The sequence below is a fragment of the Camelus ferus genome, chromosome 4, assembly GCF_009834535.1.
Source record: "Camelus ferus isolate YT-003-E chromosome 4, BCGSAC_Cfer_1.0, whole genome shotgun sequence".
In the NCBI taxonomy this organism is placed as follows: Eukaryota; Metazoa; Chordata; class Mammalia; order Artiodactyla; family Camelidae; genus Camelus; species Camelus ferus.
Genome location: NC_045699.1, coordinates 4834662 through 4861822, shown reverse-complemented (window position 1 = coordinate 4861822; position 27161 = coordinate 4834662). Strand labels below are relative to the sequence as shown.

At 37.6% G+C, this 27161-nt stretch overlaps 1 protein-coding gene and 1 long non-coding RNA gene across 3 annotated transcripts; one reads left to right on the top strand and one right to left on the bottom strand.

The window, feature by feature from the left end:
* Positions 1 to 515: 515 nt before the first annotated feature.
* PRXL2C (peroxiredoxin like 2C) lies at positions 516 to 27158 on the bottom strand. Of its 2 annotated transcripts, XM_032477440.1 has the most exons (6): positions 26806 to 27158; positions 26288 to 26356; positions 25267 to 25320; positions 24995 to 25100; positions 20807 to 20938; positions 17571 to 18983 (listed from the first exon to the last, which is right to left on the bottom strand). In XM_032477440.1, the coding sequence occupies exons 1-6, from the start codon at positions 27121 to 27123 to the stop codon at positions 18856 to 18858; spliced, it is 807 nt and encodes a 268-aa protein (XP_032333331.1). In that variant the 5' UTR covers positions 27124 to 27158; the 3' UTR covers positions 17571 to 18855. The 2 variants fall into 2 exon arrangements, with proteins under 2 accessions (XP_032333332.1, XP_032333331.1); XM_032477441.1 differs by lacking the exons at positions 17571 to 18983; positions 20807 to 20938 and adding an exon at positions 516 to 1082.
* Positions 3994 to 22017, top strand: LOC116663022. The gene is made up of 3 exons (XR_004319030.1): positions 3994 to 4240; positions 7221 to 7222; positions 22007 to 22017. It is a non-coding gene; the product is annotated as an uncharacterized LOC116663022 (long non-coding RNA).
* Positions 27159 to 27161: the final 3 nt, after the last annotated feature.

Below are 27161 nucleotides of genomic sequence, written 5' to 3'. Positions count from 1 at the left end.
CTGACCTAGAAGAGGAGGCCTTTCACGTTGGACTAGAGGGTCAGAGATGGAAAGGCAGCCATTTCCCACACTGGGATTTCACAAGAGTAGGTCTTGTTTTTTTGTTCTGTTACACTGAGGTGTAATTGACCTATAACATTATATTAATTTCAAGTATGCAACATAGTGATTTGATATCTGTATGTATTGCAAAATGATCACCATAATAATTCTAGTTAACACTGAGTAGGGCTTGTTTTGAATAGATTTTAGTGGGAGTTGTCCACTTGGCTGTCTAAATGAAAGAAATTCAAGTACCCCGTGACATTCTGTTTATTTGATACTGACTTATCTAAATGTCAAACTAAGGCTAACATGCCAAGTTCACATATCAGTTTGTTTTCTCTCACCTTCAAATACAGAGTGTGGGCTTGAAATTCCATCAAAATGCATATGATTTCACTAAAAGCACAAAAGTGTTATAAATACAGATAATTATACTGTTTAAGCATTTTCACATTTTACAAACACACAAGTTTGATTGTTTTGTTAGTTTAATGTGTCATTAGGGGAGAAGATATGGATTACACTTTGAAATTGTGCAGAAATAGCTTCCATTCTTGGGAAGAGGAAGAACATAAGCTAAGTACACACTGAAGTTTAAAACCTTATTTGTGTTTTGGTTTTAGGTCATGTTTGGATAGTGACAGAAAAGTGCTATTTCTTACTGATACTTGTTTTGTGTGTGGCACTGCTCTTAAGCAGAATTACTTTTCCCACTGTTCGATAAGCTGACCTCTGAGCTTGACAATCTGGCTACAGGAAATGCAGTTTAGTTTGCTTGGTAGGTTGGCTAGTTTGTTGTTCAGATTGACCACTGATCGTAGCATTTTAGAGCTTGAAAGCATCTTACCACGCTATTTGGTGCAAGGCTGTCCTTTCACAGTGAGGACATGGAGACCCTCATCAGTGGCAGTGGCAGTGCTGGGGCCAGAACCCATGGATTCTCCAGGGCTCCGTTGGTCTTTCCTTGAGCTGTTGGAGCTTGGAGAACAGCTGCATCAGATTGTTATCTTCAGCATCGTGAGCAGCACAGTGAAAAGCTAAAAAGGAAAGGGAGGAAGGAGTTCTCTAAAATTGTCCTTTCTCCGAGGTAAATTCACCCTGAAAGGAAAACAATTATGGAATATTTTCTTATATGTTTATTTTAGATCATTCATATCCTGAAAAATTTAAGCCTTACCCTAATGTTAGTAGAAACTGGTAGGTAGATAAATGATGTTAAAACTTCAAAAGATATGATAAATTTCAGAATCAGTGAATTACAGCTTTAATTATGTGGAGGTAAATAATTTGTTTAAGGTCAAATTTCCATAAAACCTAGAGGGTTTAGGTAGCAGGCACATGGGAAAGCGGACACACACTAAAATCTTCACTAGCTTATTTAAGACAGGTTGGTTTTACTTCATTGGCTATCCTGGTAATCAGGGTTAATCTGAAATCCCCCCATGTTCCTGACCCTGAGACTGAAAATCTCTTAAAACTGCAAATACGGAAGAAAATGAATACACGTGTTGAGCTATCACCACATGCTGGAACCAGTGCTCAGAGCTTCACACAAATGCCCTGTTTGATGGTATTGTTCTTATTTTATAGCAAGAAATCCCTTATTTGACAGGTCCAGATAGTTATCCCAGGTCCTGCAGTGGCTTTGGTTTGAAACACCCATGGCTCTTCCTTGGATTTAGCACCACTCGTCGTAAGTTGAGAACAGAGTTTGAAGGGATCTTTCTCTGTAGGCAGTTTTCTGAAATTGAATAACCTCTATAGTTATGTAAATGTTGTTAAGTTTAGGGGTTTTTTTTGGGGGGGGGGAGGTTTAGTTCATTCTTGCCTAACTTTATTTTTTTTATTTTATCGAGTTATAGTCAGTTTACAATGTTGTGTCTAATGTTGTAAGTTTTGATTAATTTTTTTTGAACTTCAGACCTGACCCTAACCTTGTCGATTTTTAAAACAATATTCCGGATTGTTAATTTGGATTTTTTGGTTGGTTATGTTCACTTCTTCCCTAATAATAACAATAATAATAATAATAGTTAATAATAATGGAATGTCAGGTGGAGGTGGGGGAGAGAGTGAGAAGGATTCTGGTTATTTTGAGTCTTGTGATCGTGAATGACTGAGGATGCTTCTACCCCAAAACCAAAGAGGCCTAGGGGACTGAGCGAGCAGTGCCAAACTCCTTCTTTCACATTATTTTTTGAAAAATGTTGGCGTGCCTTTGACATTGCTGTTAGGTATTCAGTACGTCACTAGAGTAGAATTTAGTAATCTGGAAAGAATGGGAAATGACACTCTCCTTGGCTGAACTGCTTCTACCAAGACTGAAAGAACATACATGCTCATTATTAGCTTCTTAAATCTAAGTCTTATTTTGTAATAGTGACTTTTTACCTCAAAGATTTTTTTCATAAGGAATTTGTCTTTCTCTTTGGCTTTATTGCATATGACCAAATAAGGCATGAACATGTGACTGTATTTTTTTTTTTAATTTAAATGAAAAGCAGAAATATGAGAGGGCAGGGTATAGCTCAATGGTAGAGTGTGTGCTTAGCATGCATAAGGTCCTGGGTTCAATCCCCAGTACCTCCATTATAAACAAACAAACAATGTAATTACCTCCCCCTCAAAATAAAAAAACCCAAAACAAAAACGTTTCTAAAGGAAAAAAAAGAAATATTAAAGGAAGTTCTCCTTCACACCCAATCCTACCCTCATAGGTAACCACCCTAACAGGCTATATTAAATTTGAAAGATTTTTAAAAAAATAAATCGGTCCATACTGTGCATAGTGTTCTGTGAACTTATTTTTTCACTCAACACTGCATTTTGAAAATTTTGTCAGTCCTTGTGGCCAGTTTGAGCCACTCTAATGGCCGCATTGATTTCCCTTGTGTGTTTTCCGTGCATTTACTTTCCTATAGATGGACACTTAGCTTGTGTTGTGTGTGTGTGTGTGGGGGGGTGCTATTACAGACAATTCGGCAATGACTATCCTAACATATGTCTATCCACAGGAGATGGAATTTCTGGCTCAGAGGGTATTCACTTTTAACATTTGCATAGATACCAACAGTATTTTGGGGTTCCTGTTTCCCTCCACCCACACCCTGACATCACTGGATATAATCCATATTTTTAAGTTTGAGAATAAAAAATGGTATCTGTTATTTTCATGGCACTTCCGTAATCACTAGTGAAACTAAGCGTATTACAAAGGCCTCATGAGATGTTTACAGTATATGTTCTAAGAATTTCTTATCATTTATGCCCTTGGCTCATTTCTCTATTCGTTTTCATTTTCTTTTAGATTGAGGGACTATTTATATATTATGGATAGCAGCCCTTCAACCTCTGCTGATATTACTTATCTGTTCTTTGTCACATTACGCTATTCAGATTGCTACAGCAGTTTCCTGTTTTACCGTCAAATCAATTTTACCAACTTTTTAAGGCTTCTGGATGTTGTATCTTGTTTGTACCAAGCCCACTTTTAAAAAAAATATTCTTTGAAAAAGAATATGAAAACGAATAGATATATGTATGCACATGACTGAAACATGCTGTACACCAGAAATTGACACCTTGTAACTGACTATATTTCAAATACATACATACATACATACATACATACATACATACATACATACGTCACAGAGTGAATAGTCAAGTAAAATAAAACAGAATAAAATTGTTTTGACTGGAATTAGATATCAAATAAATTAACAGCATTAGTCTCTTTTAAAAAATGTATTCTTTGTTTCCCTCTATTTTTTAGAGATGTTATTATATTTAGCCTTTTAATCCACCTGGACTTTATTTGGAGGATACAGGATAAAGAGGCATCTTTTTTTTCCCCCAGCATTTTTTATTATATAGCCCGTCTTTTCCCCAGTGATTTGAATTGCTACCCTTTTATATGAATAGTTCTCACATACACCGTGGCCTGATTCTAGTCTCTATTCTTTTTTATTGCTCTTTTATCTATTTCTGTGTCTGTGCACGCTGTTTAGATCACCGTAGCTTTGTAGTATGGTTTGGTGTCCAGTAGGATTAGTTCCTCCTTACTGTTTTTCTTTTCCAAAAATATTCTTTCTAATACAGCTATCACCACCTTAAACCAGATGTTCAATGTGGCCTCTGAAGAATGAGCCAGAAAGAGGTGATGTGCCTCTGGACCAACACCATCACCAATAAAGTACTGGAGCCAAAAATGTTTACCCTGAATCTAATCAAGCCTTGAGATCTGATTTCTGTTTACAGGAAATATAGCGGGTAGAGAAGCAAGTTAAACCACCTATACAGGGAAACAGTCTAACAAATCCTGAATGTGGGGCTTTCTAAAAACTGTTTCTTCAACAAGCAAATGTCAGAAAAGAACTGGGGACAGCTGAGTGAGGGGATCTGCAGTGAATCAAAAGAATCTTAAGAGGCATACCAACCGACTACACTGCATATGCTCGCCAGCTGTAAATGACATGTTTAGGACAACTGGTGACATTTGTTTTTTGTTTGGTTTTTTTTGGGGGGGGGAGGAATATTATTTTTATTCTTTTTTATTTATTTATGTTTTAATTGAAGTATAGTCAGTTTATGTTGTGTCAATTCAATGTGTACAGCGTAACATTTCAGTCATACATATATTTGTTTTCATATTCTTTTTCCTTATAGGTATCAATGGACCTTTTAAAAATACCATCCATGCAAATGTGAGCATGGTTCCCTGTGGCAGGCCTTTATGCAGACCGCCCACCTTGCCCTTCCAGCCCTTGCCCCCCTCTTCCCTTGTCCCTGCCAGCTCCTCTCTATCGTCTCTGACACCCCTTTGGCACCACACCTCGGCCTCTGAACCTTCCCTCCTGCTCTCTTACTCTGAGTTGAAAGATCTCTGTTGCCTGGAGTCTTGGTCCTTTCATTCAGGCGGGACTTAGCTGTTCTCTCCTGGACTCTGCAAAATTTGCTGCAGAACCACGTTGTCCCTGCCTTTGTCCCCAGCTGCTGGGCTAAATCCAGCAGGCCTCCTCCCACTGGGGCTTGGTGATGGCAGGACAGAGCTCGAGAAGCTGGTAATCAGGAAAGATAATCAGGCAATCTGATGTAGCTAATAGCCTCCTTCAGTTTACTACACACATTTTTCTTTCCAATTGTTAGAAGACAAGAAAGACATCCTTGTCTGACTCTGCCCTTATCCACACAGTTAGAAGTAAATTAAAGGCATCAATTTCAAGTCACTTCTCGACTTGTAGAAGTGTAAAAGCAATTTATTCTTTATCTCCTGTTGTGGCTGGGAAGGAAATTCCCCGCGAAGATTCTTCCAGCTTTCAAAGAAAACTAGCTACCGATGTTAATACATTGGATGATTTTTCTCTCTTTTTGTTACAAATTTTCCCATCCAGGAGGGAATCCTAGCCCAGTCTCGGTTCTCCACTCGCACACACTTTCCCATCAGAGTAGGGAAGCAGTAATGAGTCAAATGCACAGAACTGTAGTTTTAAATTCTTACATGGGGGAAGGTTTTCATTATTTATAATTTTTTTCCTCTTCAACGATACCAGAGCACAGATGGGCAGATTAAGCTGGATTCACCCTTCGTTTCCTCTTTCCATTTTTAAATACAGATTCAAGTGAGCAGTGAACTGTTTTATCCAAAGTTAGGGGCTATGCGAAAGATAAAAACAGAAGTCTGAAATGATCCATAATATAGGCAATCAGTTTCTGATTATTATTTGTGAAGGTGAATTTCATTTAACAGTATTGAAAGAAAAGCAATTATATTTTCACATTTGATGTGTTCATTCTTGTAGCTTGTGTACTACTAAAAATTATGTTTAAAAACGTATGCTTCTGACTTAAGTCTAGCTGTCAAAATAACATTAAAATGTATTTAGAGAGTCCAAGTGACAAGTTTGGGGATCGGACTTGTCCTGGGCTATGTTCCGCTCTGCTCCCCAGAAAACTTCCAAAACAGCAAATCTAATTGTATCATATTCTCAATTAAAATGTTCTAACAGCTCCTTGCCTTGTGTAGGAAAGGTCTTGAGTTTCTTTTCTGGACCATCGTACACATTTCTATGACAGTCATCTTTATTTTTTGTCCTTTTTTCTTCCAGTGTTGGTGACATATAGTTGACATACAGTACTGTATATGTTTAAGGTGTACAGCCTAAGGATTGGGGTTTTTTAATTTTTTTAATTCATACCTATGGAAAAGTTAATTTAGGGGGAAAAGCTTAATATCTGAGCCATCTGAGAGTAAGTTGCAGACATCATGGCTGTATCTCCTAAGAACAGGAACGTTTTCTTACATGACCACAACGTCATTGTCAAATTCAGGAAACTTAACATTCCTACAATGTCATTGAATATTTAGTCCATCTTCACAATTCACCAGTTGCCCTAACAGTGTCATATATAACACTCTTTTCCCGGACCCAGGAAGCAGTTCTTTCCCTAAGGCTTAACATCAGGGTGCACATTTTTGCAGGAGCTCTCTGCTTCAATGGTGCATCCTCGACGTGTCCAATTAGGAGGCCCAGGATGTCAGTTTGTCCCAATCTGGGTAATTCATGAACTTTGATCACTAGGCTCATTCAGGTATTACCTGTCAGATTCTTCCACTTTAACGGTGCAATTTTTCTCTTTGTAATTAATAAACGATTTGTGGGGAGCTACTTTAAGACCATGAACTTCCACACAATGATTTATTAATGAGTTGTTACTGTGCTGGTGCAGACTGGTGATTTTCTCATTATGTCCTACATTCATTCATTGGCATTCTGTGGAAAAGAAGGGCTTTCTTTTCTCTCCCTTTTATGTGTGTATACGTATTTATGTATGCATGTAGGTGGGCGGATGTATGGATTATGGGTTTGTGAGTTCTTGTTTTCTGCGATGCCTTATAATCCCTTACTGGCATTATGTATTTTGATCTCAAATTGTCCCAGGGGAGAGGGTATACCTCAGTGGTAGAGAGGTGCTTAGCATGCACAAGGTCCTGGATTGCCCAGTACCTCTGGTCAAATAAAGGAATAAACCTAATCACCGCCCCCCACACCCCCAAAAAATAGAGACTCAAATCGTCTGAGATTTGACAAGTGGGTGGCCCTTCCTACAAGCTTCTGTGTCCTTCTGACTTGTCCCCATCAGTTTTTGAGTGCTTTCTTCTGTTCTGGCACAAGGAGTTCCACGTTTAAATTGTCCTTTCCCTGCCCTGGCCCTGGCAACAACCATTCTTCCAGGAAGGCCCAGTTTCCTTCATGGGGTAATGGTCTTTAGACGTATACAAGGCCTCTGTGACCCAGCCCTGCCCTCCTCTGCTAACTCCTCTCCTGTGATCTGTCACGCCCTCCTGTGCGCAGTCACGTGGAGTCCCCAGAGTGCCCTGCTCCTCCAAACCCTTTCTCTTGTCTATGCTGTGCCCTCTTGCTCGATGATCTTACCACTACTTTTCTGTGTGGCCATTTCCCACTCTTTTCCACCACAATTCAAGTCCTAAGTGATGTGTGGTCTTCTCTGACCACCTCAGAGTCCCATCCCCCTGCCCCCCAGCACTTCCTCTGTAACTCCTCTCACGGGGTAGAAAGAAGGCATCTCTTTTTAATGTACATTTGCCAGATTACTGGTGTAACTGGGCCTCTGTGCTTTGTATGTGGGAAATAAAAAAATAATACTGTTCAAGCTAACTTGAGAACTGGAATCACTGAGCAGTGAGGTTCTTTGTGGTACTGAATCTTCTATAACCAATTAGTATCAAATAATGTAGAGGTTATAGTGCAATGATAATTTAGATTACTATTACTTATAAAAATAACAATTTATTTATTAAATAGATAATATATCCATATAGATCAAAATTCAGAAAGTGCAAAGCAATACATAGTAAAGAATCTTTGTCCTAAAGGGGTCCCTGAATCACCTAGTTGCTTTCCTATAGGTAAATGTTTTCCATTTTTTTTTTTTTTTATGTTTCAGATTTAGTCTATGTACATGGAAGTATATGTAGGTTATATACGCTGTGTGTGGTTCACTTTTATATCTTAAAACAAAATGACATAAAAAAATTTGCAAACGGAATGACTTTTATAATTTTTAACAAAGATATATGTGATTACATTGTAGCCCGCTGCTTGTAAATCAATGTTAGAATAATTTCTCAACATTAAGAACTGACTACATTTTTCTCCCTGAAAAAGTGGCAGGAAGATGCTTAAATTGTTTATCTGTGGTCAGAGGTCTCTCTACCAGAATGCCTGTGGTACTGTATTTTATTATCCTCATCCCAAAACATACATGGATCAGTTTTAAACACATTTCTGAGATGGAATTGACATAACATTATACTACTTTCAAGTGTACAACATATGATTCAGTATCTGTATATATTGTGAAATGATCACAAGTCTAGTTAACATTCGTCACCATACATAGTTATAAAATTTTTTCTTGTGATGAGAACCTTCAAGATCTATATTTGAATAACTGTATTCAAATGTGCAACACAGTTATTATTAACTATAGTCACTATGCTGCACATTACATCTCCATGATTTATTTACTTTCTAACTAGTAATTTGTACCTTTTGAACCCCTTCATTCATTTTGCCCATTCCCCACCCCTCCAGCCCTACCTCAGGCAGCCAACAATCTGTTTTCTACATCCATGAGCTCATTTTTTGTTAGTTTGTTTTGTTTTGTTTTTAGATGCCATGTATGAGCGAGACAGACTGTATCTGTCTGTGAGTTATTTCACTTAGCATAGTGCCTTCAAGTTCCATCCATATTGTTGCAAATTGCAAGATTTCATTCTTCTTAACGGCTGAGTAATATTCTATTTTATATGTATGTGTGTGTATATGTGTATATATATACACCCCACCTTTATCCATTCATCCATTGACAGACACACTTAGGTTGTTTCCATGTCTTGGCTACTGTATATAATGCTGCAATGAATATGGGGGTACAGATAAATCTTTTCAAGATAGTATTTTTGTTTCCTTCAGATAAATACCCAGAAGTGGAATAGCTAAATCTTATGGTAGTTCTATTTTGAATTTTTTGAGGAACCTCTGTAGTGTATCCATAGTGGCTGCACCAGTTTACCTTCCCACCAACAGTGCACAAGTGTTCTCTTTTCTTCACATCCTCACCAGCATTTGTTATTTCCTGTCTTTTTTGATACTAGCCATTCTAACAGGTGAGAGGTGATTATCTCATTTGGATTTGCATTTCCCTGATGATTACTGATGTCGACCATCTTTTCATGTACCTGGTGGCCATCTGTATGTCTTCTTGGAAAAATGTATCCAAAACATTTTTTTTAAAGCATTTTCTTTTGCTCCATTTTTCCTCTTGTATGGCAAACAGAATTAATTCACAGGAGGCCCTCATACTTGCCAGTATAGACACAAGCAACAAAACATCAAAATTTGAGCTCTCAGTTTAGAGAGGAAAGCACACTGGTTTAAGCAGAAAGAAAGATGAATGTTGTGCTTATAAGGGATGTATGCATGTTGCGTGGAAATACGAAGCTGATTTTTATTTACATCAAGTCAGTATATACATTTCACATATGACATTTTAAGTCCTTAGGAGTCAGAGTCTGGAAATGTCAGTGATTATAGGCTGCTCTCAGTGAAGTTCAGGAACAGGGCTGGAATTATTTCTAAAGGAGCCTTTAAAATATTCTGAGTGCTACCTATTTTTAAAAAATGGCATTGTAAGAAGATTGGCATAATATTTAAAATAATTTTCTAAAAACAAGCTTTACTTCCAAAGGCGCTTTGATCAAATACTTCATCATGATGAATAAAGCTAATTACACTGTGGGCTTTGTGAGCCGCTTTTAAAAATTCACGTACAGACCTTCATCAAGCAGTTTAGTCTCCTGAATTCCCCTGCAAGTCCTTCTTCAAACCTCTGTGAGGTTTACTGCACCCTGTAGAGAGCTATTTATTTAATATTCTGTTTTGTTGGTTATCCTGAAATTCTGCCTGCCCTCCCTAAATATGTTTTGAATGATTAAAGGCAGAAATTCTGCTTTATTTGCCCCTCAAATCTCCCACAATACCTAGCACATAATTGGAACTCAAAAACATCTTTCCCTTGATTATCAGACCATATCACCCGTAAGGCATAACCACAGCACAAAGCCCAAACAAGACACCCCTGTATTATGGTTCTAGGTAGGAACTGAAATTAGAGCTTAAAAAAAAAAAATAGAACTTAATAAACCTACATGTTCTAAAGGTGTAGAAAGTATTTTTCCACTTCTCATGTATAAAGGTAAAATTGATGACTACTGTCTCCTGCAAAGCATAGCCAATAGGGGTAGGGTACAGCTCAGTGGTAGAGCGTGCGCTCACCATGCACGAGGTCCTGGGTTCAATCCCCAGTGCCTCCATTAAAATAAATAAGGAAATAAGTGAACCTAATTACCTACCCCCAAAAAAAAGTTAAAAAGAAAAACAACAGAGCATAGGCTATAAAGGCAATTATTGGGTAATAATGTAAGGCATAAACCAATTAATACATCTTCAAAACAGCCATGATCATATTTTTTAAATATACATATGTGTATGTATAAACATGTATGTGTATATATATACATACACACACACACAGACACATATATTTAATTTTCAAAAGTACTACACACCATTTAAGAATACAAAAGGGGCCACTTGCAACAACACGGATGCACCTGGAGATCGTCATTCTAAGTGAAGTAAGCCAGAAAGAGAAAGAAAAATACCATATGATATCACTCATATGTGGAATCTAAAAAGGAAAAAAGAAAAAAGAGGACACTAATGAACTCATCTACAAAACAGAAACAGACTCGCAGACATAGTAAACAAACTTACGGTTACCAAGGGGGAAAGGGAGTGGGAAGGGATAAATTGGGAGTTCGAGAGTTGCAGACACTAACTACTATATATAAAATAGAAAAACAGCAAGTTTATACTGTACAGCACAGGGAACTATATTCAATATCTTATAGTAACCTATAATGAAAAAGCATATGAAAGCAAATATATGTATGTGCATGTATGACTGAAGCATTGTGCTGTACACCAGAAATTGACACAACACTGTAAACTGACTGTACTTCAATAAAAACAGAAACAAAAGGTATAAAGAATGAGACAACAGCCACCCACATACCCACTACTCCCTTAAGAAATGAAATGTTACCAACTCAGACATAGCCCCCCATAGCCTTCATCTTCATGTCCACCATCATCCCCCCAAGTATATTTATTATCTTTAATTTGCTATTTATCATTGCCTTGCATTTTTTTAAAACTGTAATACATACATAGGTATCCTTAAGCAACGTATACTATTTGAAACTTTATACCACAATTAATTCATCCATTTTTCTGGTGATGGACATTTGGGATGTCTCCAATTCACAGCTATGAACAAACAATGTTGCTATAGACATTCTTGTGCATTTCAGCTGGTTTAGCGCTGTACATGTTTTTAATTTTACTAGATATTGCCAGATTGTTCTGCAAATTGTTTCTCCAATTTATGCTCTCACTGTCGGTGTACGAGGGTACCCATGGCTCTATACTCCCAATGCTTGTTATTCTCATACTTTTTATATTTGGACAAATTTCAGGAGTATAAAATAGTATCTCATAGTAGTTTTAATTTGCAAGTCCTTGATGGCTAGTGAGGTTCAATATACTTTTCGAAGGTTTTTTTCCCTATGAGTTGGTGGTTGTATAGTAAATAACATGGTCTTTCCCACATAGAGGTCTGGCCTTTGCTCTCTCAACTTCTTAGAGATAATCTCTAAGCCCTTGGGATGCCTGATAGGAGTGTTTTTGTTTGCCTGGGAGCCTTGGGTCATACCAGATAGACTCATGATATGATTAGCAATGTAATTTATGGCCAAACCACTATGGGAAATGAAAAATTAAAAATAGATCTACCATGCAATCCAGTAATTCCACTTCTGGGTAAATCCCCAAAGGAAATTAAAACTGGATTTTGAAGAGATATATGCAGCATTATTCACAATTGCTAAAATGTGAAAACAACCTAAGTGCCCAACAACCAATGAATGGATAAGAAAGATACACATACACACATACATACACACAATGGAATATTACTCAGTCATGAGAAAGGAGGTTATCCTGCCATCTGTGACAACACGAATGGACCTTGAGCACATTGTGCTAACTGAGAATAAGTCAGACAGAGAAAGACAAGTACTGTATATCTCTTGGATGTGGAATCTAAAATAGTCAAACTCATTAAAAAATAAAAGAAAACCAAGAATAAATGGAGATTACCAGGGCATGAGAGGTGGGGGGATAAGATTGATATTGTCTAAAGGTACAAACGTGCAACAAGTGGTAAATAAGCAATTGAGATCTAATACACAGTATAAGGAATATAGATAACAGTACTGTACTGTCTATAATATGTAATATGATAAATGTTGCTACAACTGCAACCATATTATAATATATATGTGTCAAAGTAACACATTTGTACACCTTAAATTTACACAATGTTATATGTCAAATTTATTCAATTTTTAAAAATGCAACTTATAGTAGAAGTTTTGAGTCATGTGGTATCAGCTTAACCTCCAAAGGGGCTGTAGACTGAGGCCAGCCATGTGGGCGTTGACCATGGAGCCCCAGTAAAGACTCTGGATACCGGCTTGCACGAGCTTTCCTGGTTAGTGGTACCCATGCATATGGTCACTCATCAATGCCAGGAAAGTAACCCTGTCCTGAGTCCAAGGGGAGAGGGCAACTGGAAGTTCTGCATTTGGTACTTTCCCAGACTCCACCCTACGTGCTTTTTGCCTTGGCTTATTTTAATATTTTAAAGATTTTTAAGTCCTATTGATTTTAACCCTTTCCCTATGGTATACTAACTGTGAATAGAACAGCTTTCAGTGAATCCTGTCTTTTTAACAAATTATCCAACCTCAGTATGTTTTGGGACCCCCCTGGTGTCATAAGGGAGGATGAACTTGTGCACTGTTGATCTCTTTTCTATTACGTTGTTTATCTTGTTTAAAAATTGATCTGTAGACATTCTGATGTATTCTTGATGTTAACCATTTTTTGTTGTCAAATGCATGGCATATATCTGTTCCCAATTTCTTTTCTTTGTTTTTTTTTTTGCTGTCCATTGATGAATGAGAAGATTTTTATTTGATTGAAGGTCTCAATCTTTATGATTTTAGCATGCTTTCTTTAAAATCTTATTAAAAGATTTCTTTCCTACCCGAATTTCAAAAACACATTCTCCTACAGGAAATAAACATAGAAACATTTTGTTTTCCACCATTAGGCCTTTAATTCTTGTCGGGTTTGTGTGTTTGGTGTGAATTAGGAATCTCTATGAAAGAGAATTAGATTTAGCTGGAAATAATAGTCATTTGAAAAAACAGTGGCTCACAAATTTTGCACTAGGGCATTTATCTTATGCTATGGTAATCAAATATCCCAGCACGATTTATTTATTAATACTCTATCCTTTATCCAGTTATCTGCAGCATGGACTTGGTCATGTATCAAGTGTCTACATATGTGTATGTTGGTTCCTGGGCTCTCTATTCTGTGTGTATCTGTATCTTGTCAATTCTACGCCATCTTAATTACTATGGCTGTATTCTGCATTTTGACATCACATAGAACTTCATGCCTCTTGTGCTTCAGGAATGTTTTAACTTTTCTTGACTTTTTGCTCTTCTATATAAATTTAATAAACTTTTTTTTTTAGGGGGTGGGGGAGCTAATTAGGTTCACTTACTTATTTTTAGAGGAGGTACTGGGGATTGAACCCAGGACCTCATGCATCCTAAGCATGAGCTATACCCTCCCCTTCTACGTAAATTTTAGAAACAACATTTCATGTTCCACGAACAATTCTGTAAGAATTCTGTTAGGTCAATTTGGGAACAACTAACATTTTTAAGATAATGAGAATTTGTCTTTATCAATATATATCTACATTTATCAGGTCTTATAAATATTTCTTTAGTAAAGTTGTATGATTTTCTCAAGTTTAACACGTCAGATTTATTCCTGGGTTTCTCTTAAGTTTTATTCCTCTTATAAAAGATTTTTAAATTAGGTTTTCTATTTATTAAGGGTATGTAGAAATGCAGTTGAATTTTGAATATTGATATATTCAGCAACTTATGTTATTAATTCTAAGAATTTGTCTCTAGCTTCTTTTTGGTTTTCTATGTAGACAGTTATGGCATATGTGACAAGTAAGTTTCCATTCTTTTCTAATTCTTATACTTTTTGTTTGTTTTATTGTGGTTTTGCACTGGCTAGAACTCTGTTGTAATGTCCAATATTAGCAGTAATCAGACAGTGAAACTGCAGTGTGGTAAGAAAATGTGGTCTCTACGAACGTGGGTCTGAAATTTATTGAGATTTAGTTTAAGGGATAATATATGGTTAATGTTTTATATTCTTGAGGATATGTTTTTAATTATTGTTCTGATTTGTTCATTATATCAAGCTTATGTCTATTGTTCAACTACTCTTTATCTTTTTAAAAAACACTTTTATTTGGAGGGGGGAGGTAATCAGGTTTTTTACTTACTTATTTATTTTAATAGCAGTCCTGGGGATTGAACCCAGGACCTTGTGCATGCTAAGCATTTGCTCTACCACTTGAGTTACCCCCACCAACTAATTTTGATCCTTAATTACTATTTTATTTACTTTACTTGCTTTATTCATCAATGAAGATGATCAACAAGATGACCATATAATTTATGGTCCAAACCAGAACATTTGAGATTAAAAAAAGACACAATAATTACATAATTTCTTGAAATACTAATTGACTAACAATTATTTCTGTATGAAGGGAACTATAATATTCTACTCAGACTATTTTAAAAAAATTTCTAAACATTTTGAAATGTTTTATATTGTTATCTGAACTTAAAAAAAAAATGTAAGCCAAATAATTATGCTTAACCCGTATTTATATACTTGAGTCCATTTCTAATGTCTCTAATGCCATGTCATTGGTATTTTTATGAAAACTGTATTTTTCAATGTTTTTTTTTTTAAATTTGTATATAAAATTCTCTGCAACCTCGAAGTTGTATTTTATAGTTAAATGACTTGAAGTTGTAGTCTTCTTCATTTGATTCTTATTCTGTCCACACTTCCAATTGAGAATATTCTATCTCTGCAGGTACTGAAGTACCTGGTAAGCTCAGGACAAGTTTTGCTAAACGAAGGGCATTTTCAAATCAATTTCTTTCATATAAAAAACAACTATTTCAACATTTTTCAGATACTGTATTTTGCTTCCACTCAGAGTGCTTTCCTTTAACACATAATTTTTACAAGATGAAATTCACCAAATAAATTCTCCACTTTTTTGAATGTTTCACCAAATTTTGATGCTATAAAATCACAGGCCATTTTATTCCTTTTTTTCTTTTTAAAATTTCATTCCTTTCTGATGAAGATGTCACTTTTACCCAAATTAAGAATAGGAGCTGTATCATAAGTTCAGAAATTGTAAAGCAGAGTTATAGAATTTAAAAATTAAACCTTTTATCCTATTTGAGCTTTTAATTATTTATTTTGTTTAGCTTTCTTCTTTTTTAAAAATAATTTCACATTTTTATTTTTATTTATTATTTTATTTGGGGGAGAGGTAATTGGGTTTTTATTTATTAATTTATTTTTTTAATTGAAGTGCAGTCAGTTACAATGTATCAGTTTCTGGTGTACAGCACAATGTCCCAGTCATACATATGGAGGTACTGGGGATTGAACCCAGTGGCAGTTAATGCTTAAAAATGGTTAAAAAAACCCTTATGTTATACATATTTAACTACAAATAATGGTTAATTGTAAATTTAATGTCATGTATATTTCACCACAATAAACTTTTTTTTAATTGGTAAATTTTACAACTACAATCTCCATTTTGACTGACAGCTTGTTTGGAGCCAATTATGAATTATGTGTACATCACAACAAATTCCAAACCACTTCTGCCCCAAAGGTTTTTTAATTTCATATGAACATTATTTTTATCAAAATATATATTCATCCCAATTTATGCTCATATTGTCACCACAGAAACAAATCATTTTCTTCACTGTCGAGTTGTAATCTGAATTTGGAGTAGCATTCACCATACTGTGAGATATTTCACCTTTGAGAGAATGAACTTCTAAAAGTTTTGCCTTGATTTGTAAACTGGATTTTAAAAAAAAAATTTTTAGCTTCTTTTTAAGGAGTGAGTTTATCTGGTTTTCTATTTCAAGCATCTAATAATGCTGATATAAAATTGGCATCCTGTAACTGTTTTCAGAGCTTTCTGCTAACAGAGCCACTGTGAAGAGCCACCTTTTCACTTTTGAAAAGTACACAAGAAAACTCAGAATTGACGCGTGAAATTAATTTACAAGAACTCTGATCTAAACGAAAACTCATTCTTCACAGAATGACGTGTAAATGTGCCGCCTTCTGCAGCTGCATGGTTTTAAATCATCTTCTGGAACACGCTTCTTAAAATAAGTCTTAACCTTTACACAGTTTGTCTTCCAGCTTTCACGTGGTCAGTGTTATCACTGTGACCTCCCGTGGTGGATGGTAACGCGAACATTTTATGCCGTCTCCTAGTTCATCATGAATCTTCTTGATAAACAAAAATATTTGATTTTTTAAAATTAAGCATGCACTTACATTTTATCAAAATTCTTTTTTCCACAAAGGTTCACTGCAGAAGCCTTATAACACAGGTCCCCACTGGACTCCTTGGTCTATAGATGGATTGACTGGAGCCCATTCTTACACCGTTTTTGCCCTCAGAAGTCCCAGGTCTCAGGTGGTACTTCATGCAGTGGTCTTACTTTTAACTCTCTACTATATAAAGCCTTTGAGTTGGCCAAGAAATAGCCTTCTCTGAATCCTGGGAAGGGGACAGCCCCCGGCTTCCATGCACGGTCATCAGCCTGATTTCTGCTTCTGTCTGGCCCTTGTGGAGTTTCCTCACTTTCTTGTAAGCTCAAGTTTAAAAACAGATGTTTCTTCTCTGTAAAATGGAGCTGATAATACTGATTGTAATGTCAGTTCCACAGGGCTAATGGAATAGTACCTGGCAAATAATTAGCACCATCAAAGTGTTAGATGTTATTAGCTTTTTATCAGTATTTCCAAATATTTATCATAGAAAGGTTTTTCAAAAGTTTTAGTCCACTACATTATTTCATATGGAGCATGTTTATACATTTCATAGCACTTACTACAAGTAATTTTTATATTAAATATATTTGTTTGGGTAGGCAATTTACCACTGCACTTATTTTATGTAACTGTTCCCTCCTGAAACCACATAAAGGACACTTATGTATCTTAGAAAAGTGTGGTGTACATTTATAAATAAGTAAATTTTGTATTAGCTATGACTCAGCAGTTTTAAGCCTAAAATCAGCAAAGGGATCTAGGCCACTAGTCTTTCCTGACTGTAAGAAGACAGCACAAAATTTTGTAACGAAATTTTATGAGATATTTCATTTTTATTGATTAAAAACATGATTTTCCGTGAATATACACATGAAAATACATTCAAATATTTGGACACTTTAAATATATATTTTGTATATGACTTCATCTGCTTGATATAAAGATATTGTAAGTTCAAAGCAGCATTATACTTGCTAATAATTACCAATATTTTAATCTTGCTGTATGTTTTATCAGAATTTCTGGGATGCTTACCAACTAAACATATTAAGATTCTAGAAAAATAAAAGATGACAACAGTCCCACTAAATAAAAGCAGTTTTGGGGGTGAGAAAGCTGTCTAGGAATATACAGCCAAACTACAGTGTACATTTAAATTACAAAGTTTTTTTTTAGTTTAAACAATTCTTAAAATCTCCTTTCAAAAAGTATACCGGTCATATTTTTAAAAAATATCTTAAATATATAAAACATATTTTTCTCCTTTTACCACACCCCCCAAAGACAAAATCCCAGTGGAATGGAGAGTGGGTGTGTGGTACAGGTGCTGTGAACACTGGCTCTGTGAAGGCTGGGTCTGAATTTCCTCTGAGGAAGGCAATTAGGGTAGAAACCTGAGGACTGCAGCCCATAGAACTGCAGCTTTGTAGAGCTTGCTGTGTAGGAATATAATCTTAACGTAATTTTTAAAGACCTTGTCCTGGCCAAAACGATAGATCATGTTCATTACAGAATAGCTGGGAAATATACAAACACCCGCAGTCCTCCCACCTGGCGATACCTACTGGTAGATATTCTGGTGTATGAATTACTTCCCGTCTTTCTAAGCATACAAAAATATAAACATATACATACAAAAATGTGATTATATTGTTTACAGAATTTCACATCTTGCTTTTCTAAATGGATAAAAATGGTTTTGCATCGCTTTCCCTTCCCCTTATATGTTCTTCATAATTTTAACAGCCCAAAAAAACTTTCATTGAATGGTTATACCATAATGTAAAATAAAGAATGACATTTAAATTTTATAGCTTTTTAAAGTTTTATCTTGTATAAATACAATTTGATTTTTTTTACAAAAAGTTTTATACAAAATAAAACTTTAAAAGCCATGAAATTATAAATCTGTATCACATTGTTGACCACTGATGCCTCTCAGCCTGCTACTCAACTTGTGGTACATAATCTCTTTATGTTTTCATTACTCCTCAAAGGCTGAGAAGAGTCAACAAATTAGGCCCTGCACAAGGATACTACATGCTGACACTTCAGATCATACACCAGGGTCCGTCTAAAAGTGACCGAGTCTGTAACGTCACACGTGGATAACTGGAGGTCTGCCTGTGAAGTCCACGTGTGGAACTCCTACAAGCTGTAAAACAGAGTTGATGGGTTTGTGGTCCAGCCTGTTTCTATCACGGTGTATAAAATGGATGCTGTTACCTAGGAGAGAATGAGAATACAAGGCAGAGGTTGACACACAGTGTTAGTCATTGGAGTTACTGCTTCCTAGAATCAAGGAAGCAATTCAACTTGTAATTAGCCCAGAGGGAAAAATTAATTAGCTGAGTTCTCTATATAACGACATAATTTTTAATTAAGGTCATAAAGTATGACAAAAATTATGGTTAAATAAGGGTGATACTTAATGTTTTATGAGATCCAAGGCGAAAGATTCTTAAATTATAGCCGTCTGTAAGGTTTTATTAAATATAATTAAATAAAATGTCCTGTCAAACAGACCAGCAGAATATGGAACTAATGTAGATACCAAGCTGGAAAATCACATCTGCTTCTTCCATGTGATAATGGAATAAATCGTGTCCTTAAAACAATTCACTCCCAGATACTGATTTAATAGGCCACCTGCATTATAAGCATAGACCAAAAGAGGCTGAAAGCTAAGGGCATTAAGACAGTGTTACAGTACACTTAGATGTTCACAATCCTTTTATCTGTTCAAATAAAATTGTCATAATTTATAAGCTAAGGTTCTAATTCAAGATCAGAATTTTAACTGAAAACGTTAAATTAAGTAAATATTATAAGAGGCATGTTTTCTGCATTATATTTATCTGATGTCTACAATAATCACTGTAGATTTAATATAGGCTGGCTTATTATCAAATAATGCAAAATGAAATACTGGGTTAACTATGATAATAGATCTGTATAAGTAAGTACACCCAGCCCTTCCCTTAAAGGAGGTACAATTTTTCCAAAGGGTAGAATCAAAATATTCTCCTTATCAAGTATGTTCCCAGCTTGGCACACAAATGACATTGTCTATGTGCCGTTCATTCTTACACGAAGGAACGTGTGCTCAAATGATGCCGAAACTTGGAGATGAGGGACTCAAAAAAAAACCAAAAAATAAAAAACCACCACCTTATGACTGTGAGGATGGAAGTAATTCAGAAATATGGCTCAATGTCATTCAGGACTAATTTACAGAACTCATCCTAGTAAAACAAGACTTTTTTTTTTTCTGCTTGTCTAACTAGTGTAAATTTATGATGATTAAAGAAAGTGACAGATTTTAGCTAGCTATAGTTTTCTAGCGACAAAAAGCTAAAAAGTCATAATACTTGGTCAAAATCCTCCTTCTAACAACATCTGGAATTTATTAAAGTAAATGCTAATTTTATAACTCCTTTTTAGAAGCTGTGCTCACTAATGTGGACAGTTTTAAAGAGGAAGGACCACCAAGAGAAATCAATTTATAACACAGTGATGTCGGCTTTTGGGCACTAATCATACGGGTGTTTGTCCGTGACGGCAACACTTGAACATAGTGGAGATCCAACACCCAACCACGTAGCAGGGGGAAGCCAGAGGAATTTCAGGTGGTCCAAACTGATCAATAAAGCTATTTAAAGCTATTTAGAGTAACTGTTATTGAATAAGCTGTCCCTGGGGTTGACTTGCTTTCTGACACTGAGCAAGAATACTAGTTTTGTTAGCTATAAGTAACTAGATTGATTCTTCTACTGACGGGAAAAAAAAAAAAAAGCACTTGATGGTTTTCCATCAATGGGATTTGGAAATGTTCATTTCCACTGACCTTTTTAAAAGAGTGTCATAACCACATACAAGCCGCCAGACCACCACTAACTTTTCCTATCCCAAATATCTGAAATCGCTCAGGCATGGAATGATGGCCACATGCCATCCAGGAAACAGACATCAAAGACACACAGGAGCATGTGGAGACAAACAGCGCCCCCTATGAAAGCAAACTGCTGGAACTGCGCCGTGAGGCTTACCCGGACCTAAGATGAGCGTTCCACCTTGCTGAGCTGGATCTCCTTGGAAATCAAAAAGGGGGCCAGTCACTGCCCGCCACAGGCTCCGAACGCTTCCTGAGAGTATATTTGACTTTATATGGGGGCTCTGTCCTGAAATATTAGATATTGTCTTTAGATGTTATCGTTTTATATTTGATTAGCTATTAAGATAACATTAGTACTTCTAGAAAACAATCTCTTGCTTGTGTGCATCTTATTTTCAACTTAAATCTTTTTTCCTTCCTTCAAAGAAGTTTTTCAGCCTTTCGCTCCTAATGTTTTAGACCAGATAATTCTTTGTCCTGTGCAATGCAGGGTGACTGCCCTCATCCTTGCTCTCTGTACTTACTAGATGTCACAGCACCCACCATTCACCAGACTGTGACAAGTCTCCAGACAACACCAAACGTCCCTTGGGTGAGGGTTGCAAAATTGTCCCTGGTTGAGAACTGACTGCTTTATTTTTTTTAAACACCTTTATTGTAGGACGATTTGATTCGGTCAACTACACATAATTCAGATGTACAATTTGATGAATTTTGATAGATGTACACACCCATGAAACCACTACCACAGTCAAGATAGCTAACATTTCCATCCCTCCCCAAGAGGTACAAATCTCGAACTCCCAAATTATCCCCTCCCATTCCCTTGCCCCCCTGGTAACCATAAGTTTGTTCTCTCTGTCTGTGAGTCTGTTTCTGTTTTGTAGATAAGTTCATTTGTGTCCTTTTTTTTAAGATTCCACATAGAAGCGATACATGGCATTTTTCTTTCTCTTTCTGGCTTACTTCACTTAGAATGGAGAATCCTGCTTTAAAGGAAGAAGTGATGACAGACCCAGATCATTTTCTGCCACAGAAAAAATGTCAAACTGCAGACTTCTCACACTGGTCTTAATTCCCCATTTATATTTTGTTTAGCCTCTTAACAGGTAATGACACTCCTTTTCAGGAGGCATTGTGGCACGGGCTGTTACATGCTGGTCAAAGCCCATTTCCTCTTTCTGGGACCACAGCCAGACACTCCCCGGTCTTCCTGGCGGTTTGCTGTGGCCACGTGACTGTGCTCTCTACCCAGTGAGGAAAATGGTGTGTGCCACTTCCAGGGCACCTCCTAAAGCCCTCCCACAAACAATTCTCCACGTCCCTTCTACATCCCTGGGAGCCTTGGGTTGAGGATGGAAGAGCCATAAAAATGGAAGGAGCTGGGGTCTTTCCTACTGTGGCCCTGAGCTGCTGCTTGGAGAAGTACCCAATAGATACATCCTTCTTGAAATGTAAAAGCAAAAGAACTAACCTTCTCCCTTGAGAATTCTGAGGCTCAGCTGTAACATTAACTACAGCGACCTCTCCATCTTTCCTTGGCTGTCAGTTTTTCTATTTCCTGTCTCACACGGACAGAACTTCACTTCTACTCCCTTTGAGTAAAGAAATTCAGTCTCTACCTTTCTCGTACTTACCTTTTTCTTATCCCTGCCTTTTATGTCTTTCTTTTAGCTTTTTATTTTGACGATTCTGCTGCCTTTGACCTGCTTGATTTCTTAATATTTCCAGACACCTTCCATCTCTCCAACTCCTTGACTGCTTTCTTTAAAATTATTTTTTAACTTTTTTAATTTTTAAATTAATTAGTTTATTTTATTTTATTTTTATCATGTTTATATTAGAATGGACTTTCATTTTATTTTATTTTTATCATGTTTATATTAGAATGGACTTTCATCTTACCAAGAAACAAACACAGCCTCATTCAGTGAAACACGTGGGTAAAAGGACTAAAGTTTACTGTTTTCTAGGATTTTATGTCTAAAATAAATGTTCATAAATCCAAAGCCTCTCCTTATGTCTGAAGAAGGGTCATTTAATATTTCTGGAGTTTTAGAAATTCAATTGAAGAAGATTCCACAACCTAGAATGAAACAATCTTTGCTCCATTAATTGTTCCATTAATTTTAAGTGATTACAGTTTCAGTGTCTTAATTTTCAAGTGGGATTATTCTGAGACTGATTCTGAGATATATGCTGCTTCAGGTAGGAACTTTAGAAAATTATTTTGTTAGAGCCTAAAATTTTCTGTTTAGAAATCCAGTACTTTTAACACAGATCAAAGAAGCCTACAAGATTTGAATAGACCCACTCTTAAAATTACAAGCTTAGATTCTGCTTCAAATTCGTCTGCTTTCTTTGCAATTCCGTATCTTTATGGAGGCAGTGAATGGTGAGGTGTCACTAAAGTGAAACTCACAGTTTATATCTCAAGTGATAAATGACAAACGGACCCAACACATGCCGAGACTCTGCTATACAGCACAGGAAAACAGTTAACCGAAGAGGAACGTTCACAGTCTGTACTGTTGCAATTTCCTATACTAAAAAGAGCAGAGAGAAAGGAGCAGACTCTGTATTTATGCCAGCTCATCATTAGTTTTAATAAAGTTTAGGCTGCTTTCTCTAAAAGGCTCAGTAAAGGGTTCAGGTCAACTCTCTCTCATAAGTAGCTCCCCTATCTGTCCCTTCCTCTGCATCTCTACAGAATACCCTGTCATTACCTTCCAGCAATACAATGACTGCAACCTTGTCAGGAGGATCAGCGGCTCCATTTGGCTACATGCCTGGACCACTTCCTCACCTCAGATACTTGTAAGGCTCCCCCATTGCCTCCAGAACAAATCCAAACTCCCTGGCGTGTTCCCAGACTCAGTGTGACTAGGCCACAACCTGTCCCTTTGGCTCACACCAATCCCCCCGGTGGCTCCTAGACTCTGGCCACACAAGGGGACCCGCACTTCTCCCAAGAGGCACATTTTTTTCAATGCCTGTGTGCTTTTGGACCAGCTGTCCGTCAGCTGCACCATTCCCAGTCTCACTTCACCCAGCTAACTCTTTTAAGAGTGAACTTAAACACCATCTCTGAGAAGCCTTCCCCAAAACTGGGCATTTCTGGTATTATTGATATTTCTTATATATATATATTTGTATTGAAGTATAGTCAGTTTAAGCATTTCTGCATTATAGGTCTTGCCAGTACACGCCCCCCTCTTTGACAAGCCCCAAACTGTAATGCAATCGACTGTTTGCGTCTGTCTCCCTGAGCAGATTATGAACAGCGGGACGACAGGGGCTGTGTCTGTTGCCACAGTCCTCCTGGGAGCATCCAACACGGTGGGCGCCATGGGTGCCATTCTCAACACTGGTTGAGAATAAGTGATTTGAGTTTGAACTGAGTTCTCTTACTTGGTATTTCAGAAGCCGAGTTCTTTCTACGTAAAACATATATAAATAGTTTACCTAAAGCTTATAAACTTTCTTTTTTCTTTTTTTAAAGTTTTTTTTGGGGGAGGGTAATTAGGTTTATTTACTGATGTATTTTGAGAGGCGGTACTGGGCATTGAACCCAGGACCCTGTGCGTGCTAAGCAGGCGCTCTACCACTTGAGCTATACCCTCCCCACTTAAAAGTAATTATAAAGAATTGTGCTAAGGGGAGGGAATGTGGACCACATAAAGATGAGTAAGACATCAAACTTTTCAACTAACTATACTGCTTGACCACCTTATGTGTAATAATAGAGTATAAAATACAAGGTGCTATTAAATACAATGAGGGAAACTATTGCTTCTGCTTGAAAAGCTATTAAGAGCGTCTTTGAGTTGGGCTTTAAATGAAAACTAAGATTTCATCCGTGGAAAAAATACAGTATTCAAAGCCCAAGGTGTTGAGGTATGAAAATATATAACTTCAGCAATATTATTTTTCTTTTAATTGCAAAACTAAATTTACTCATTGTAAAAAATACAAAAGCCACTTTTCTCACTGTCATGCCTTGGGGTAAACATTGCAAAATCTTTTAAAATCTTTTTCATTATACACACACACATACATACTATAGATCTTTCTGTTTATGAAAATGGTTTTTATTTTCACAAAAATGGAATCATACTAAGAACACCATTCTGCAACTTGCTTTTTTCATTCATTTAGTACTGCCACTCCATAACATCCGGGAAATGAATCTTTTTGAGTCTGGTGTATCTGGACTACTTACCAGAATCATAAAAAGCAGGCTAATTTATGAATTTACCATTTGTTCCCCTATGCATATATGTATATACAAAATGTGAAATACAGCATTAGCGTCTTCTACTTGAGACATGTCATGTCTTACCTGAGGAGGCAATTTCTTCACCTCTTTTCATTCCCAATCTTTTATAAATTTCTCTCTCAGGATCAACATAGATTTCATGAGAATACCCAGTCAGTTTGCAGAAAGGCTGAAAAAAAATAATAGTTGGAATTTTTATCAAAACAAATGACAGAAAACTAGTGATAACCTGACTTAATTTTAGCAAATTTACCTTATATTTAGCAGTTCGAATAATGTAATTTTTATGTCTGAAACAGATTTAATGTTAGTTTCCCAATTTGCTATATATTTACCTCAATATGATGGTAGGATGACTGTCCAATCACAATAAGAGTGACATTTGCTTCCTTTAGGAGAGAAAAAGGGCATGTACATGTCATTAGAAATTACATGTTTCATTCAGCTTCCCCTAGTCAACTCTTGTTCCTTTCTAATGCCACCTATAGGCTTCTAGAAGAATGGTATAAACAGCAAAATTTTGTGAGTCAAGGCTAAGAAATGTATGCTAAAACGTTCAATTAATTCAGATGATTCTTTTGTTAAGTAAGAATTTCAAAATAATATAGTCGATATTATTGACTCTAGGCTTCTCCCAACAGCTACGTTAAAGAATAAAAACTATTCACGTAGGGCTATTTAGTCAGACAATTTTGTTCTTTCACATCTCGGTTGAGAAGGTCTGCTGAAAAGAGACCTTAGTTTTACAAAAACTACCCAATCAAAATTCATCAAATTGTACATCTGAAATATGTACAGAAACCACACCACAATAAAGGTGTTTTTAAAAATTAAATTAAAAAAAAAGCTCACCTGGAGAGAAACATCTATATGCCTGAAACACACACGTATGTGATTGTCACAGGAATGTGGAACATGCATTCCGTTAACAATACAAATTTTCATCTTTAAGATATTTCAGTATTTCCCTATAACGAACAACTATTTGGAGTGTTTTTATAAGAAAAATAAAAGGAAGAAAATATCAATAATTTCTAGCATTTCTGCTTTTGGTCATTATCAATCACCATTTGAGAACAGGCAGGTTATTTGCTAACATCAAAATTACTATTACGGTGAGCATGTTTATAATCAGGCAGAAATGAGCAGGATAGAAACAGACCTCTAAAGCGTCTCTCCCACTTTTGGAGGTGTTGGAGAGATGTGTGGCATGGTGATAATCTGGGTTTGTGTCTGCGCTAAGGAGGCGGCGCACACCGCACCCCATCCCACTGCGCTCCTCATAAAAACGACAGGTGACTTTCACGGGGTCGCCCTGAAGCGGGGCACGCTGCTGCTCACCCTCAGAAAACTTACTTGCAAGAAACTCTTGGGAATTTTGGCCAGATCTTCTACGTATTCCTTGCAGATGTAACACAGGAAATGCTGAAAATTCCAACATGGGCAAAAAGGACAAGTTAGCAACCAACACCTCGGAGTCCAGAAAGGACCAAGTACTTCATTATCCGTGACGCTAATTAACGCAACACCCAAGGCCGGTAGAAAAAGGTGTCAGGGGCGCCCAAACGGGCACAGGGATTAGGCCGCTCCCGGTCCCTGCCAGGCCGCCTCGCTCGCGGAGAACATGGCCTAGGCTTGGCGGGCTGCTGGTCCGTTCCCGTTCACGGAGCGAGCGCAGCAGCGCGCTCTCCCGCAGCCTCTAGTGGACGACGGCGGGAAGGGCCAGGCCTCCCGGGCTCCGCTCCCGGGCCGCGCGGCCCCTTCGGGCCACCCGCTGTAATTCCGAGCCGAGGCCGCGGAAGCGACCTCCGTCCCAGCCTGCGGGCGAGGCCCCCCCCCCCCCGCTCCGGGCCGCCCCCGCCGCCCGCGCTCACCCGCACGAAGACCACGACGGCCCGGCGCTCCTGGAACAGCGCGCCGAACGGCACCCGCCTGCCGGCGGCGTCTAGCACCGGCAGCTCGGCCACGGCGGCGGCCAGGGGCTGCCCGCTCTCGGCGCCGCTCGGGACCGGCGCTGGGGCGGCGCGGCCGCTGACCTGCCGCGTGACCGGGGTCAGGGATGGGGCGGCCATCGAGCCCTGCATCTCCGGGCCCGGGGCTCGCTGCGGCAGGGTCGCGGGGCCGTGTGAGCTGGGATGCAGCCAAACGGGGCGCACGGGGGCGGGGCGCACGGGGGCGGGGCTGCGCGGCATCCAGCCCCGCCCCGGCGCGGTGGGCTCCGGGGGCGCTC